The 16,819-nt window shown below is 46.9% G+C and overlaps 1 protein-coding gene across 6 annotated transcripts in view; it reads left to right on the forward strand.

Annotated features, from left to right (window-relative positions):
* FRYL (FRY like transcription coactivator) overlaps positions 1 to 16,819 on the forward strand; it is a 3,055,992-nt gene that overhangs the window by 263,714 nt on the left and 2,775,459 nt on the right. For all 6 annotated transcript variants that reach the window (XM_069631694.1, XM_069631695.1, XM_069631691.1 and 3 more), the window contains one exon: positions 3,416 to 3,555. In XM_069631694.1, the coding sequence (XP_069487795.1) occupies positions 3,416 to 3,555 (140 nt within the window). The remainder of the gene's footprint in view (positions 1 to 3,415; positions 3,556 to 16,819) is intronic.

Below are 16,819 nucleotides of genomic sequence, written 5' to 3' on the forward strand. Positions count from 1 at the left end.
CACTACCATTGAAACTCTCAACAGCAGCTCATTGTGCTTTCCAGTTGGTTTTTAGGAATGTAAATTATGTCAACATGGCTTCACATGACTATCAGTGTGTGGTCTCTACAGACATACTGGCCTATGATGAAGTGGTCCCTTGTCTGATCTTTTGAGAAACCAACAAGAAAACAGTTTATAACCTCCTGAGCATGAGGAAAGCGTGAGAAGTATTGATCATTCGTGGGTGTCTTCAGAAGTCTACCAACATTAAAAATGCTTCACTTGTTAACAGTGTACATCAAGACGTTTTTTTTGCTCTCAATGTGCCTCTTGAGCATAATGGAATCCTTTTCAATTTGTCTTCAAAGGTAAAGTCTCATCGCTGCTAATTAAGGTGGCTACCACTCTTATTTTAACCCCACCACTGAAAAGGAATACTGCCCTAAGTGCTGAGCCTTTTCTTTACCCCTTATGTAGAATGTTTCCTGCAGTAGAGTAAAGACTGCCCCACGCACCCGTAACATAAGGATCTCCTCTTTTCTCGGGAATGTTTAGATTGGGCTATTCAAGGAAAGAACTTTAATTGTGCTCCATACAGATCATGAATGGTTTTTTCTGATCAGTAGTTTGAAAATGTACTATGAACCAATCTACGGCTATAATTGATACATCGAGGTTTGCAAAGATGTTGAACATTAAACTGAACATCCTCCCTCCAAGCTTTCTTTCCCACTTCTTAAAATTAAGTGCAGTCATGTTCTGTGTGACACTTCTGATAACTCTACTTTTTAACCGACCATGGCCATCCATCCCAGGGTCCATAAATTGGTGTAATTGCATAACAATGTCCATTGTCTACTCTTTTCAGTGGCCGTTACATATTTTTGTCTTTAGAGCAATCAAATAATGTACTGGGACTTTTCCCTCTTTAGTTCGAACAGTGTGGCGACTATCTTTTTTGGTGGCAAGTTGGTCGACATTTGCTCAGCGTCCGATGAGTTTGTGGGGGTTGTCGGTTGCGATTTAAATCTTTGGTTGGCCTTGATGCTGCTTTATCTCTGACTTTCCTTGATTTGTGATCTTGTGGTTTAGGTGGCACAATTCTTAATGGTTCCTCATTTTGCCATGCACCTTCAAATGTCAAACAAGATCAAACTGGACCTAGAGATCATTCTTCATCTATTAATCACTCAGCAATTTATCGGCATACCTGGCTACAGAACCTTTAAGGCACTACAATGCACAACATCTTAAATGAGCAAGTAAAATCTCTTCTGAGCACCGGCCTGTGGGAAGAATGGCACAGATTAATGGGATTAGACAACCCCTTTCTGTTCCTTTTTGTAAGGAACCAGAAAACTCTAATGTATAGCAGTGGTCCTCTGTTCTGTACATTGCTTGATTCTTGCCCATTTGTATGAGCAAAGATGGTGTATCTGCCATTCATCTCAGGTTCCAGTCATAAAACTCTTAACATTGGCCTTCCCCTCAAAGCTATAAGTTTGTTACATCGATAGTTGTCAAATTACTGCATGCTCAGCAGACCCTTGCAGTTTCCCTTATGCTGAGATGGCATATCATGGCAGATTTATTGTATTCTGGCTTGGTACATCGTGGCTAGTTTACATTATGCACACCTCCCAGTTATTTTTCTTCCAGGTTTTCTAAAACACCACGTGATGGCTGGTTTCCATTATGGTCACATAACTTATCAGTTTCTGGCCTTTTCTGCCGGGTTTACCTTCTGTAGTCTGTACTGGGAAGAAGGGAGTCTAATGCTTCTCATGGTGGTCTAGGGCCTTGAGAAACCGAGGCTACAACTGCCCTGTACCTTGCGCTGTAGTAAAATCCCTTTATAAATACAGTAAAATTAATTGAACCGATGTGGGTGCAGCAATGATGACTGCACCCTCCAGGGTCTGCCGTTGGATCACTGGGCTGAACCGCCGGGCTCAACTGCCCCAGCCAATCTGCAAGCAGACCGGTCTAGGCGAGGCCGCTAACCGCACTTTGCCCTGGTAAACTTTCACTGGCACATGTGCATCCAGTTAATGTTCCACTTTGCAGTCCGGGAGAAGTCTCTTGCTATGCACTGATTGTAGGACTAGTGAAATGACTATGGCTTGCTTTGTGTTACGAAGAGACTTGGAAGATGGAACCATGGGGGAGGAATGCATATGGTGGAACTGTGCCTCCTGTAGCGACTGTCACTCCTATATTCCTACTCCAGAGTCCCTTCTGCCATCCCTGCTATACCATTTCTCGTATTTGCATGCACAGTCATAGCCGACTGACAGGCATGGAGCAGAGTAGCTACTCTCGACGCATGCACTCTGCACAATTTATAAATTATGGGTGCTTTTTTGCTGTCCAAGGCTCCAGTCCTGTTCCCAGGAGTATGGAGGAAAGGGAGATGTGGACTTGGTGAGTAGCTTTTACATTTTTAATACCACTGAAGATGGTAATGCGGACAAAACACAGACCACTTTCATCATCCAACATTAAACCCTTATGTCTTAAAAATATGGGAAAAATAAGCTCTCTCATCCTGTTTTCAGTGCATTTTATTTTGAATTCATGTGCACACTATATATGCTGGACTGAAAGTGCCAGAAGACAACATAAGAGTGCTAATGTTAGGAATGGTTGAATATTTCACAATTGATATGGGGCAACGGGAGCTCTTTTAAGTTGGAGATATAGGGCGAAGGCACTTAAAGACAAATTCTGTTGGTAGAAGGGTGGTACAAGATAGCTTCTGGTCAAAAAACGCCTGCCTCACTTGTGTATTGCATACTTTGCTCTCCGTTATTCTAATATGTAATGTTCTCCCTTTTCTTCTAGGTCATGTTAGACGCTGCACAAAGGTGTGAGCACACCTTCCTTTTAGATAGGTGGTCGCTTTAGAGCGGTTGTGTGCGTTTTTTTTACCAATGTTATTCATGCTCAGCAATTACCTAGATCCTCACTATGCACCTCCAACTACACCCTACCTATGGATGCTGTACTTCCCAAACATACCAGCTCAATTAGCATGCTTTCTCCCCTAGTGGTGGACTTTTTTTTATTAACTACATATTGATATTAAATGTCTTTTTCTCAAATGTTGGATGTCATATTCAGTGTATTCCCCCCCCCCTGCCAGCAGCACTACAATGCATATATTGTAATTGGTGTACTTCAGACATTTCCCTCCAGCTTTGCTGGTTTTAGCTTTTTTTTTATGCAGTGCCTATAAATGTTAATTGCCTTGCTTTTTTGGATGATCCTTTTCAATGTTTTCAGTTGAGTCGTGATGGAGCTAACAAATTATGCACAATGCCTTGCTTATTTTTCAGCATTTTAATTGATAAAGTATTGTTTAATGCCATAGTCTTTTTAGGTAAGAGTTTCTTCCACTTCACTATTTTTATTAAAACCTTTTGTCTTACAGTTGATAAGCTCTATGAGCTCTGTAGCAGAGCACTGTCTCCCTTCCTTATTACGCACCTTGTTTGATTGGTACAAGAGACAAAATGGAACGGAAGACGAATCTTATGAATACAGGCCTCGTTCTAGCACAAAGTCAAAGGGGTAAGTGCACGCACACTATTTTGCTCTAATGCATCCTCCTCCCCATCAAACCATTGCATTTGATGACCTACTGTATGCTAATTATAGTCCAACAGTTCAAAAGTAATTTAAAATAAATGAGTGTAGTAGGCTTATGGAATGTGCAACAAATCCACACTAAATAAAATTTCGGATGCTGCTGGCCCTTGTTTAAATTCACCGGATTGGCAGAAGTACATGTTTTATCTTTGCCACACCGTAGTGATTTGTATGGAAAGTAATTGCTGAGGAGGGATTGCTGAAGCCCACTAAACTTAGTAATGTTGGCTTACTTCTGACCACTTCTCCCACAATTTTCTTTCTCCATGATGCAGTTTTTTTTAATAACATTGTTTAAACGGTTGCAGTATACATCAGTAATAGTGGTGGAACATGGCATTAAAATTGTTATCCGGCAGCTAGAAGCTTGGCCCTCCCTCTTCCTCCTTCGTTCACTTCTGCTCTGCCAGCCTCCATCCCTGGGTGGAAAAGTAAGGTTACTGTCTTGGCAGAGGAATGGGGGGGTGGAGGCGTTTGCCAGCGCTAGGCTGTCTTTAGGAAGAATTTCGCCATCTGTGGTTGATACGTCTGGGCTGGGTAGTCTCGCACATAGTACAAAATTGGTGAAGCGGTGTTGGGATCCCGCCTTAGCTGCTGTGACCTTTTCTGCTACCAGGATATCCCATATCTTAACCCACCAGAGTTGTACCAGCGGACCTTCTTGCGATTTCCACCTGCGAGCAAGTGCGATTGTCGCAGCTAGGAGGAGTTGAGTGATTAGCTTAGCTGTGGCTCCGGTTTTAGGATAATTCTCCAGAATTGGGGTCCCTAGTAATATCCCCTCTGGTTCCGAAGGTAGGGCTACATGGGTAATGGCCTCAATTGCTTTGATTACTGCCTCACAGAAAGATTGCACCACCGGGCAGTCCCACCACATGTGAAAGTAGGACCTACGCACACATTTCTTCAAGCAGGTAGGATCCTGCGACTTCTCAAAGTGGTGCAGGTGCACTTGGGGTAAGTACCACCGGCATAATAGTTTTGGGGTAAGTACCACCGGCATAATAGTTTTAGGGCACATTCTTTATTAGTGACGCATCTGGAGGCAGTTTTGTTCCTGGGCCAAATATCCACGGAGGTTTGGTCTTCTATGGGGTGACCCAGATCGGCCTCCAAGAGTGCCATGTATTTAGGACGGATGGAAAACAAATTCCCTTGTAGCAGCTTATATAACCTCAAGGAGGCCCCTTGAGGGCCTGCCTGCAGCGTAAGTTCTAGGGCATTAAGTTCACATGTGGCCCATTTGCTTGATGAGCGGATGGGTAATCCAGTGACAAATTTGTGTTTTAGAAAATCTGTCCGATTCCAACAGGGAGAACCTTTCTTTACATTTTTTTTTTTTAAACTTGTATTTATAAGTTTTACATATATATTTACATGAAAAGATGCAATAACAAAAGGAAAAACCAATATAACTTGAGTCTTATAACATTCCCTTGCCCCTCCCCCCTCCCTCCCCTCGGATAGAATCATTTTGTCCAGGGTTCCTGTTATGCATTGAATATGTCTGAGATTTTTATGTTGTGGGGGCACCATTGTTCCATAAAGTCTGACTGGAGGTATTGCAGGGTCTCTTCCCATTCTTTTACAAATTTGTCTCCTGTTCCTTGAAGTTTGTGAGTAATTTTCTCCATTGGTATATGGGCCCATACTTTCTGTAGCCAGGTATAGGTCAGTGGGGTATTTTTGTTTTTCCAGTTCTGCGCAATGGTGGTCCAAGCTGCTATGAGTAGTCCCGTGAAAGATCTCCATTGCGTTTTGCTGTATTGTCTTGCTGTGTCGTCTCTGATTCCGCAGAGCTACACTTCCTCCCACATCCGGGAATATTTTGCCCATCTCGTTTTTCACTTCCTCCCAGAAGGGTCTAATGCCTTTACAGTCCTGCCATATGTGTCTCCATGTTCCCACTTCGTCACATCCTCTCCAGCAGTGGTTGGACGTGTTGGGGTACATTGAGTGGAGCCTCTGTGGTGTGTAGTGCCACTGTGTCATAACTTTGACCCACATTTCCCTAGTTTGTGCCGACCGGGTCATTCTGGGGATCTGTTTCCATAGGTCCTCCCATTGTTTATCCGTTGGTTCCACCCCCAGTGTTCTGCCCCATTTTATTCTGTATGACCACTTAATGCTTTCCCCTTGTGAGTTTATGTATTTGTATAGAGTTGATACCCACTTTTTTTGCCCGTGTTGGATATGATGTATGTTTCGAACCCTGTAAGGTCCCTGGTTGCTGCCTCGGTGATTATTGGAGAGTTTAGCCAGTGCTTTAGTTGTTCATACCTATATCTATCGCTCTTAGGAATTTTCGTACCTGCCACGCACGACTCCAGGGAGACAATTTCCTTGCCCTCAAACATCTCGCCTATTTTAGTAATGCCCGCCTTCTCCCAGGTGTCATATGCCCCTTGTTCCATCCCCGGTGGAAATAGTGGGTTTCTACAGATGGGTGTAAAGGGTCCAACTGCCGTGGTCATTATGCCTTTTTTTGTTTGGCTATCCCATGCTTCCAGCGTGGTTTTCATAATTTCGCTTAGCCTTAGATTTTCATGCCTGTGCTGCCTCTGTTTCCAGAGAAGTTCTACTAGTGGGGTCCTTGCTACTGCTCTATCTTGTTTGGCCCATATCTGTTGCGGATCCTCCCCCACCCACTCCCTCAGAACTTTAAGCTGAGCTGCCTGGTAATATTTTCTAAAATGGGGGGAGCGCCATTCCTCCTTCTCTGGTTGGGGCCGTGAGTATCATCCTGGCTATTCTCGGTGTTTTCCCTTTCCATATGAAGGATGATACTATTTTTGTTAGGGTTTTGAAGAACGTGTCTGGGACCCCCACCGAGAGCGCCTGAAAATAATATAGTACTTTTGGGAGGATGGTCATCTTAATTGATTGTATTCTACCCCACCAGGATATCTGTAGTGGGTTCCATCTATTTAATTCCTTTCGGATGTTGGTAATTAGTGACGGGTAGTTTTCCCCGTAGAATTATTCTATTTTTGGGGGTATATTTATTCCCAGATATTTAATACCTTTCTGTTCTATCTTAAGGTCCAGTCTTTTTGCCTCCCTTTCTATGTTCGTTCTATCCCCTGCCAGGATGAGGATCTCTGATTTTTTTCTATTTATTTTTAGACCTGAGATGGCCCCATAGTTTTCCAGTTCTCTAACTGTAGCCGATAAAGTGGATTCAGGGTCTTCTATGGTTATTAGCATATCGTCCACATACGCAATTACTTTGTGTTGCTGGCCCGCCATTTCTATCCCTTTAATGTGTATTGACTCCCGAATTTTAATTAGGAGGGATTCTAAAAAGAGAGCGTACAGTAGTGGTGATAGGGGGCAACCCTGTTTTGTTCCTCTTGTTATCGTTACTTTGCCAGTGAGCTCGCCATTAATGGCTATTCTACTTGATGGGGAATTGTAGTTTGCTCTGATACTCGCTATATATTGTTCCCCGAACCCCATGGATTCCAGTATCTTAAACAGTATTGACCACTCCACTCTATCGAACGCCTTCTCGGCGTCTACTGACAGTAGTATCGCTGGGGTGTGGGTTATCCCTATTTTCTCGACCAGATGGGCTAGCCTCCTAGTGTTATCGTGGGTTTGCCTACCGGGAATGAAGCCTGATTGATCCTCACTTATCAGTTTAGGAAGGAGCGGGGATAACCTTGTTGCCAGGATTTTCGTATACATTTTTGCATCTAGGTTGATTAGGGAGATTGGTCTGTATGATGCGGGGTTAATTGGGTCTTTGCCTGGTTTGTGGAACACCAGCACCTTCGCTTCATTCATTGTGGGGGTCACGTTGCCAGTGTCCTTGAAGGAGTTTAGGAGTTTTGTTAGGATCGGAGTCAATATGTCTGCATATTTTTTATAAAATGGGGCCGTGTACCCATCCGGGCCTGGAGCTTTGTTACTTGGGAGTCCTTTTATGGCTTTATTGACTTCCTCTTCGCTGATAGGGGTCTCTAGTGCTCGTTTGTCTTCTTCTGAGATTTTTGGGATCTTTAGGGCCTCTAAATATGATGTTTGGGCGATAATATCGGGGTGTTCTGTTGAGTAGAGCGTTTGATAATATTGCCTCAGTGTTTCCCCCATGTCGTTTTTTCAGAGGTTTGAATGACCCCTTTCGCATCGCATATGGCCTTAATCGTTGTTTCTTTTTGTTTCGCCCTCAATTGTCGTGCTAGGAGTCTGTCTGCTTTGTTCGCTCTTATATAATATCTCTGTTTCAGATAGAGTAGATTCCTTTCTGCGCCCTTCGTACGTAGCATCTCTAGTTGGCCTTGTGTATGTTTCAGTGATTTTTTTAAATATCTTTGTGGGTTGAATCGTCAGCTTCTCTTGGATCTCCTCAATTGTCTTTTCCAGCTCTTTTTCCCACCGATCCCTTTGTTTATCTCTCGTGGTTTTCATCGCTATCATCTTCCCCCTCAAGACTGCTTTAAACGCATCCCAGACTGCGCTCATTGCTACCTCCCTTGTGTCGTTTTGTATGAAGTATTGCGCTATCATTTCCCTTATGGCCTCCCCTGCAACTGGGTCATGGATCAACTCTTGCGGTAGCCTCCATTTCCATAGCCCACTCTTCCTCCCTGGGAGAGTCACGTCCAACCATAGAGGGGCATGGTCCGAGAGGGTTATAGAGCCCTTATCCAGCCCTTGTATCTTTCCCAGCAGTCCCACTGACACCCAGAGATAGTCGATTCTGGACATAGAGTTGTGAACATGTGAGAAATGTGTACCCCCTCTGTTCGCCTTTCAGTTCCCTCCAGACATCATTCAGAGCCAGTTGGTCCATTTGCTATTTCAGACGTTTTGATGGTGCCCCCTGTCCATGTATGTTTCCTGTGCTCCTATCCAGCTTTCAGTTCCATGCCAAGTTAAAATCCCCCCCATTATCACTTCCCCTCTAGCGAAATCTTCCAGTTTCGATAGTGCGCTTCTGAGAAAGCCATCCTGTCCCTGATTGGGTGCATATATTGTGGCGAGTGTTATGCAACATCCTTCTATTTCTACATTGGCAAAGGCGTATCTTCCTTCCTTATCGGTTATAGTGTCTAGTGGTGTTATGTCCTTTCCTTCTTTTATCGCTATCAGGACTCCTGCTTTTTTCTCTGTCGTTGCCTGTGCCCATATTTTGTATCCTTTTATCCGCATTTTGTGCTTATCCTTAGTTTTGATATGGGTTTCCTGGAGGAGTAGTACATCCGCCTTCCCCCTTTTGAATTGTTTCTCCAGTTTCGCTCTTTTTGTTGGGTGGTTCATGCCCCTAATATTGTAGGTCATAAGGCGTATCATCCCCATTCTATTTTGTTTGTGTGCCATTGCATCCGGTCCCCTTCTGTTCTCGATTCAACTCTTTGATTCATCCGATCCCTTCCCCTCCCATGAACTCCCCCCCCGACCCCCCAACTTTGAACTTTAAACCAATTAACCTGTCCCCCGAGTAGGGCTAGGGTTCCTATTGTCGCTTGGGCGTTGCGCCCTTCGCTCCCTGCCCTCCATACCCTCGGGGGTATGTTGTGGGGATTCCTAAACCCCACTGAACCATTTGTCTTCACCTGGTTCCAGACCGTTGGGTCTCGACCGGACCGCCCTCCGTGAATTGTCTGTTCCGCACTGCTCCCATACTCCCCCCCCCGACTGGGTCTCTGTGGCAGCGTTACCGTGTCTGTCCCCTGGCATATGTTTTTCTTTTGTTTCTCATGGTACCTTTCTCCGGGTGTCTCTCCCCGTATTTGCCTTCTGTCTGCTGGATTCCCAGCCCATAGGTTTTCTCGTTCGTTCTCTCCTGTGTGTGGCCTCCCCCTGCTCCATCTGCTCCATCTCTTCATCTTGTAGTCCCATCGTGCTGAGGCCTTCTTCCAGTGTGGTCACTCTTTTCTGTTTTCCTTCCCATGTAAACAGTAGCCCAAATGGGAAGGTCCATTTGTAGCGGATTTGTTTTTCTATTAGTGCTTTCACCAGTGGGGCCATTGCTCTTCTTTTTTGAAGGGTAATTAGTGCCAAGTCCTGATACAGTTGGATGTCTTGCCCATTCATTTTAATATGTTCCAATTCCCTGGCTCTCCTGAGGATCTGTTCTTTCTGCGGGTAGGAGGACAGCGCCACCAGGACATCACGTGGTCTCTCCCCTGGGGCCCCAGCTCTTTTCGGTCCCACCCTGTGAATTCTGTCGACTCCGATATCTTCGATGTCTTGTGTTCCCAGAATGTCTCTGACCACCACCTGCACCGCTTCCTTCAGGTCTTTGTCTAGCACTGATTCCGCCATGTTCTTTATTCGGATGTTAGAGCGTCTAGAGCGGTTCTCTAAATCCTCACATTGTAGTTCCAAGTTGTGAGTGAGTGTCACCAGGTGTTCTTGCGTTTCGCTTGTTTGTCTCGTGTCTTCTTCAAGACTTTGCACCGTTCGTTCCACTATATCTGTTCTTTCTTCTAGGTTGTTTATGTCAATTCTCATGTCTTGTACCGCTTGTTTCATTTCGTTCTTCATGGATGTAAATTGTTCCTGGACTGTGGACATGAACTTTTCCTGGAGGTCCATGAACCAGGTTTGCATGTCCTCCCTGGTCAGTGGTTGCTGTTGTTGGGGTAATGGTTCTGCCTCCCCTGTGGAGTCTCCCTGGTTTCTCCCTCTCGGTTGTGGCGTCCCCTCTGTTGACCACATTTGTAGGATATCGGCCCCTTGTTTCGCTGTTTGGGGAGTCTGCTGGGTGGGGTTCCCCCTTCCTTTTGCTCTAGACATGTTAGGGTGCTCCGTCAGATAGGCCACGTGGCTCCTGCACCCTCTTGTAGCCCTCCAGTGGGGCCTCCTCGCTTCTTGTCCTCCGAGATGTTTCTCCTTCCTGGGTTTCCCCCCTTTCCTTGCCCCTGTCTTGTGGGCCTTGGGTCCAATCTGCGTGGGTGGCGGGGGGGGTTTGCGAGATGAGTCCTTGTGTCCCGGGGGAAAAACTAGTTGGTGCCGGAGAGGGGTCCCCCCCCCCCCCCCGGGGTATATGCGCACGGGCGGGTGCCTTATTTCTGGGCCTCCCCCTGGGCCGGCTCACCTTTAGTGCTGCGTCCTCTGTGCAGAGTGGCCCCCGCGGCTCCTCTCCTGCGGTCCGCCCTGTTCGCGCTGTTTTCTCCCGGCGCCGTATCTGCTCCGCTGCACACCGCTCTCCCCTCACCTCGGGGCGGTGTGGGGTGGCGTTCTTCGGATTCCGCTGTGTCCCCAATCCCGCTCTCTCGCTGACCGGTGCCTCTGAGTCGCCCGACGCCGCACTGGACGGCCCTCTGCGACGCGGGAGAGACTCCTTCGGCCCCGATGGGGGAGGGGCAGCCTGCCTCGCTCCTCGTGTTTTCGGCGGCGCACGCTATCTCACTGCGCCTGCTTCCTCGCCGGGGGGGGGTGTATGGGGGGGCAGTTTGGTATTCGGGGGGGAGCGAAGGACGGTCCGTCACGGCTTCGGTTGTGCTATTTTCGGCGGCCCGGGCGGAGCGCGGTTTAGCTGCGACTCCTCACCCCGGCGGCCATCTTGGATCCCCTCTTTGCATTTTTTAAAGGTGAATACTGAGCCGTTCTCAAAGAATTGAGGCCTGTGCAACCCTGGCTGGATCCAATTCCTAAAATTAGCCGACCTTCGACCTGGGGTAAAGTCCGGATTGTGAAAGACGGGGGAGAGAGGGCTTATTCCCTGGGGGGGGGGGGAGGGGTGTCCCTTTTCGTTTTAATGCCCAATTTGTAAAGTGGTTTTGGTGGAAGAGAGAAGGTTCGTCCAGCTTCTACTCGGCTGACTGTGCAATATGTGGCAGAAAGGGGGATAAAACCTATACTGTTCGATGTTCACCCATTACGGGGGGTGGAGAGGGAGGGAGGGAGGGCACCAAACAAGCATATTTGCCAATTGTGCTGCAACATAGTAGTTGCAGAGATTAGGGACTCCACACCCTCCCCAGTTGGTGTCACCCGTCATCACCACCTTTGCTATGCACGATTTCTCTGCCGTCAAGACAAATCGGAGATCTGTCTTTGTAATTGGATGAGTGATTTCAGCATGATTTCCTCTGGTAATGCTGAGCAAAGATACGCAAATCGGGGGAAGCATATTCATTTTACACGCTGTGATCCTTCCCATGAGTGAGATCTCTTGAGTTGTCCATCTGTTAAGATCGGTTTCCAGGTCACCAAAGAGACTGGGTAAATTAGCTGCATAAAGGTCTTTGAGTCTGCTACTATGTTGACCCCTAAGTAATTGATGTGGTGCTACATTTCATTGGACACGCTTTTAGAAGATAATGTATCGCTCCTGGAGTTAGTCCAACCCTCAGGGCTCCTGACTTAGCATACCTATTTCAATTATGTTTACAGATGCAGTATGTTATACATTGGCATCAACCATAGTACATTCAATCAATTCTCTGAGCAACATAAAAGGTGCCATGCTTGAAAAAGTAAAAACAGGTATAGGCATCTAAATAAAAACATACAGTTCAAACCAATACGATAGACCTCCTCCCTTATTTAATGCAGTTTAAAGAGGACTTGAAATGTGCAGTTTAGTAGGTCTTCAGAGTACAAGCCACAATGTTTTCAGGCTGAGCTCACATGATATATGATATTTTATTTGTATCGCGCTCATACACAAGTGTTTCAGAGCTTAACTAGGCAAGGGAGGGGAACAGGGCAGAACACAGCACAACACAACAACGATCTTACTAGGCCCAGTGACATTGAGAACGCGCAAGTGCATGGGAAAGGGAAAAAGTGCATAGAAGGGGGAGAGTGGAAAGTGCGGAGCAGAGGAGTGCAGATAAATAATAATAAATAAAAATGAATAGAAAATGGAGGCAATAAACAGTGGTAGTGCAGCCAGCAAGTGGCAAGTGCTGTGTTTAAGGCTGGCTAAGTGTGATAAGTGCAGAAAAAGAAGGAAAATGGGGGGGGGGGCTGTATGCGTACATATGCAGTCCCCAGTGCAAGGGGTGGCCAGGAGGCAGTGCAGCAGGAAGGTGGCAGGGTGAGCAGGTACCCGGGCCCAGGGGTCAGAGGGTGGCCAGGGGCACAGTGCCAAGAGAGCAGATCAGCAGGGGAGAAGGGGAGCGAAGGCAGAAGCAAAGATGAAGATCTTGAGGTGCTTCTGGAACCCAAGATGGTTATCAAGTTTTGGAGTGGCAGGGAGGCTGTTCAAGAGGGAGGCCCCAGCCGAAGATGGAGATATACCCCCAGCTTGTTTCTTTGAAAAACGACTGACCCAGAGGGAGTTGGAGATATAGGAGCGAAGAGTCTCAGCTGACGCACGCTTCATAGGACGGATGTCCGAGAAAGTAAGTGGCAGTGTTTGGGTGGGGTTGGCTTGGGGGGGGTGGAGGGAAGAGAGTGAGAGATGGGAGGAGAGAAGGCAGTGGTCACTCCAGGAGAGAGTGCTCAGAGGGATAGAGAGGGGGAGGCCAGGGGAGATCAAGACATCAAGCGTGTGTCCTGCAGAGTGAGTCGGGCCAGAGGGGAGGATAGCGAGGGAGAGGGAATCACAGAGGTTGCGAAAGAGCAGAGATGAGGGACAGGGAGAATCGAGGTGAATGTTTAGGTCATGATTTGCCCGGGGGGCCGGTAGAGAGTAGCAACAGTAAGAGAGTGGCTAGGAGAGTGTGAGAGCCTGGAGACAAGGCATTCAAAAGATGAGTAAATTTGAATGTGAATGATAGTGGCAGGAATCCACTCAGGAAAGATTAGGGCTATGCCCCCTCCAGGGCGAGTGGATCTGGGTGCGCAGAGGATCGTATAGCCCTCATGAAGCAGTGTGTCAAAGCTTGTGACAGAGCTGGCCGTGAACCATGTCTCTGTAACACCGAGGGCATCAAGGTCTTATTCTTCAAGGAGGTGGCAGATGTCAGAGGAGTGTTTGACAGCAGAGCGAGAGTTGAGAGTGGCAAGATTAAGAAGGTTGCCGACCTTTAAGACCTTCCGGGAAAGCGTACAGATCAGGGGTATGCCCTGCAGAGTTGTGGAGGTAGCCTGAAGAGTGGCAGAGGAGGAGGAAAAAGTGGGCAAAATGGCCAAGGAGTGCGAGGAGGGAACAGCTGTAGATGAGAGGAAGTTGATGAAGCGAGGGACACGCCTATCGAAGAGGAGGAGATTGGCATGAGGACCTTGGACCATGACAGTGCCATTTAGGTAGACATTAAGGATGACTCTGGAGGAGTTCCACAAACAATTAATGCGTTTCTGCACAGCCATCATCACAAGTTTTTAAACAATCAAGAAAGGTGGGTAGAGGGTTGAAATAATTGAGATGTCAAAATGAAAACAATTTTCTGTCGAACAACCTGTGAGTTGCATGTGTTTTTGATATTGCTGTAGTTCAGCCACAGTTGTAAAGATAACCAACGGTTGTCAGATCATGTTAAAGGACCTTCACCTCTTCTGGATGTTGTAGTTTATCCTTTCAACCTGGGCCCGAGGAGACCTACATTTTATTTATTTCAAATTGCTGTTCCTTGCTTTAATCATTAAGGAACTAAACAGTTTAGAAAGATCAACTTTATTCCTAATCTTAAACGTAGCTCAGGCGTTATAGGAAAAGAATATCGACTTAATTCTATGACTTTTTTTATATGCTTGAAATACATTAGTTTGCATTTCAATAAATGTTGATGTACATCTTTCTAGGAACTTTTCCTAGTGTAGTTCTTGCAATGTAACATTTGGACAGTACAAAACTCTACCCTCTACAACCCTCCTCCCCGCTCAACATCTATCGTCCACAAGTCTAAACCTTTCATCTTTGCAAATGATTTGCCAAATCCAGAGCTTCTCACTTCTGTCCCAACTATGTCTCTATGGCATCTTCACCAGGTTGTCCCCATGCACCCACTAATATTCCTAGGTAATTTATTCACCAGATTAGTCCACCTCTACGTAGCATACATTTCCCAAACTTTAACCAACCAATCCTACTTGGATGGGGAGATGATCTCTTTAATAACATGGTTAGAATATTCCCTGGCTGCTAACGGCAGATTTTATTTATGTATTTGTTTGCTTGTTAGGCACTTATACAATAAGAAAATCCTGTTTCAAAGTGCCCACAGGGCAGCGAGGGTGCAAGGGTGGGAAATACATTAAAAACACAATATTTAAGAGCAGAGCGGTGAAAAAGGTAGAATGTACCTACTATGCCTTGTGAGTATTCAGAATGTGCAACAAGGAAGAGGAAGAGGGGGTAAGTGCTGGCGAGTCCCAGCTCATGGCCGAGCCACAGATGAAGTGCTAGCAATGTTAAGTGCTACACGGACTGAGGCTGAGCGAGGTGTAAGTGCGAACCTCCAGGGCGGAGGGTGTGCATCTGCAAGTGCTTTGGATAGACAGGAGCTGGGCAGAATTGGTGTGGGAGGTCAGGGCCCTGAGGATGCATAAAGGCCCAAGACACTGATCGCGGCAACTATGGGATTAGCAGAGAAGGGAAGGAGGAGGAAAAGAGCAAAGTCCTAAGAGCTTCTGGAATTTGAGAAGTTCGCACTCTAGGCGTAGAGGGAGGGGTAGGCTATTCCTAGGAGGAGAGGGAGGACGCAGCGGAAAGTCAACGACCACCTACTCTCTTTTTAGCAAAACGCTTTCAACACAGTGTTAATGCCAGAGGAATGTAGTAGTCTATAGGGAGAATATTTAGTGAAATAAAGTGAAGTATACGTGTGATCCACGGGCCTAGACAGCCTTGTAGATGATGCAGAGGGATTTGAATTTAATCCGTGCAGCAACCAGGAGACAGTGAAGACTTTTTAGTGCAGGAGAGATGCAGTTCCTGGGCTTAAGGCCAAGGATAAGCCTTGCTGCCCTATTCTGAATTAGCTGGATGGGTCAGAGTGGAAGATGGAATATTCAGGGTTCAGGGAGGGGGCTATTGCAGTAGTCCAGCCTAGAGAGAACCAGGGCTTGGGTCACATTGAGCCTCTGAGGGAAAGTGAGAAAAGGTCAAATTCCTTTGAGAAGGAAGAGCTGAAAGTGGGACTTCGTGGCAATGCCCTGAGTGTGAGGGAGGAAGGAGACCGGAGTCTCAACTGAAGCCAGAAACCTTGGAGTCATTTTAAAGCGCAGGGGGAGAGCCCAAGGAGAGAGTGAGGGGAATAAGGAGGGCACAGGCGTGTCCCGATGGGAAGGGTCTCCGTTTCACAGCCGTTGATGCAGAGATCGTTGGAGGTGCACCTGGACTGGAAGGCAGATAGGCAGTCAGGGATGATGGAGGATGCAAGAGGGTCAGTTGTGAGTTTGAAAAAGAGCCGTTAACATATGATAGGTGCATTATAAATGCCATAAGTGTTTCAAGGCACAACAACGAAAGGGAGGGGGACAGAGGGAGGACCGAGACGAGCGATCTTACTAGGCCAAGTAACATTGAGTTCGCGCAAGTGCAGGGGCAGGGGAGGCGAGAAGTGCAAGGGGAGGAAGGACGGGTGCCGTACATGGGATCAAATAACAAGTAGTGCGGCCAGCAGCTGACGATACAAGCGTAGGTGAAGATACCAGGTGTCAGTAAGTGCAGGTAAGGCAACTGTATGGTTGCGGATACAGCCCCAAGTGCAAGAGTTTCCAAGAGACAGTGCGGGTGTGCAACTGGGCGGGCAGGGATCCTGGGCCTGAATTCAGAGGCTAGCCAGGTGACCAGTGCAGTATCAGACATGAGGTCAGCAGGGGAGAGGAAGAGAGAAGGCAGAAGCAAAGAGGAAGGTCTTGTGCTTCCGGAACTGGAGATGGTTGTGCTCCAGTTTCAGAGAAGCAGGCAGGCTTTTACAGAGGGAGGCCCCAGCTGAAGAAAGAGATCTACCACCAACTCGTTTCTTGGAGAAGCGACTGCCCCTGAGTGACTTGGAGGAGCGAAGAGCTAGAGTAGAAAGTTATTTCTGAAGAGCGAGTTGGATGAAAAGAGGACCTCGGCCCCAGAAGGCTTTGTGGACAATGTAGAGGGTCTTGAACTTGATCCTTGCAGCCACTGTAAGCTAATGAAGGGATTTCAGGGATGGGGAGATATGATCCCTGGGTTTAAGGCCAAGGACAAGTCTTGCAGTCCTGTTCTGGATGAGTTTCAGAGGGTGGAGAGTAGAAGCAGGCTGATTTAGAAAGTGGCTTTTGCAGTAGTGCAGCCTAGAGAGAACCAGAGCGCTAGAGACAGTGAGCTTCTGGTGGAAGGAGTGGAAAGAAAGAATACCTCTGA

The sequence above is a fragment of the Ambystoma mexicanum genome, chromosome 6q (genome assembly GCF_040938575.1).
Source record: "Ambystoma mexicanum isolate Mex_15411 chromosome 6q, UKY_AmexF1_1, whole genome shotgun sequence".
In the NCBI taxonomy this organism is placed as follows: domain Eukaryota; kingdom Metazoa; phylum Chordata; class Amphibia; order Caudata; family Ambystomatidae; genus Ambystoma; species Ambystoma mexicanum.